The 1,180-nt window shown below is 32.4% G+C and overlaps 1 protein-coding gene across 1 annotated transcript in view; it reads left to right on the forward strand.

Moving 5' to 3' along the window:
• Positions 1-1,180, forward strand: part of DMXL1 (Dmx like 1) — a gene marked incomplete at its 5' end in the record, with an annotated part of 122,867 nt that overhangs the window by 61,409 nt on the left and 60,278 nt on the right. Inside the window, 1 exon segment of the mRNA XM_019628410.1 lies at positions 587-765. Coding sequence (XP_019483955.1) covers positions 587-765 — 179 coding nt within the window.

The following is a 1,180-nucleotide window of genomic DNA, read 5'->3' on the forward strand; positions in this document are numbered from 1 at the left end:
TTACATTTTCTAGCCCTTCTTTGTAATTCCATTGATTAGAAAATTCCATCTTCAAACCATTTCTAAAAGTCTGAATCAGTTTAATTATGAAGTTCTGTCTTTGATTTTTTTTTATATTTTCAGTGAAAATGTAGTTTTATATGTAGATAAAAGGCCAATTGATTACTGAAGACGCATAAGTGAGTTGTTGTCTTTAATTAACATTGACATCCCATGATATTTTTTTACCCCATAACATTCTTTAAAAACAATAGAATCATGTAGATAATTTCCTGTCATGGTCTTAGCTAAATTTTGAGCTCATTTATATAAGTGGATATTATATTACATCGTATTACCTACATATACAATAGATAAATCAACATTCAGAGAGTGAGGGACAAGTTGAAATAAATCAGAGATTGCTATACAAGGTGATTTTTGTCTCCCTTCCTCTCTATCTATTTTCTTACCTTGCTATCGGTAAGGATCTTAGTTTTTTGAGTGTACTAATTCGTAGTTAACCTTAGATCTTATGTAAAAATAGGTAAAATGAGTACAATAAAAATAGTACTTATTTAATAATACTTTACTTTGTTCTTATTAGTTTCTTCACTAGTGGAAGAAGGAGAGAAACAGAACAGACGTTTTAGGCCATCAAAAATGTCTTGCAAAGAATCTGCCCCACCGACCTCTTCCTCAACACCAGTAAACCAGGAGTCACTGACAGTCAAAGAGAAGTTCATCCCACCTGAGCTCAGCATCTGGGACTATTTCATAGCCAAGGTAATATTTATGTCGTTAAATGCAAATGGGAATGTTTAAAATAAGTAATTGTGGGTGCTTCCAAATATTTTCCCTCTCTGGCTTAGAAAATTTTCATTTTTTTAGGCTACATTACCAAAATATATACCCCAAAATATTTGGCTGTATTTCCAACCAGTTTTTAAGACAGCTCTTTGATAAGTTGCAATTTTTGCATTTTAAACAAAACAAAGTTCTTAGTAAGATGAAAAGAAGAACTGGTTAACACCTTAATACTGATGTACTTGTACTTGATTGTAATTAAGGACTCAAAACTGCCAGAAGTTTAGCTGCCATCTATACTCTCATTCCTTTTGTATACTACAGGCAGTCCTGCATTGTTCTGATATGCACAAATTTCAGTTACCTCTGTTTAGTCCCTAAACAACACAGTCCA

The sequence above is a fragment of the Hipposideros armiger genome, unplaced genomic scaffold (assembly GCF_001890085.2).
Source record: "Hipposideros armiger isolate ML-2016 unplaced genomic scaffold, ASM189008v1 scaffold_787, whole genome shotgun sequence".
Taxonomy (NCBI): Eukaryota; Metazoa; Chordata; class Mammalia; order Chiroptera; family Hipposideridae; genus Hipposideros; species Hipposideros armiger.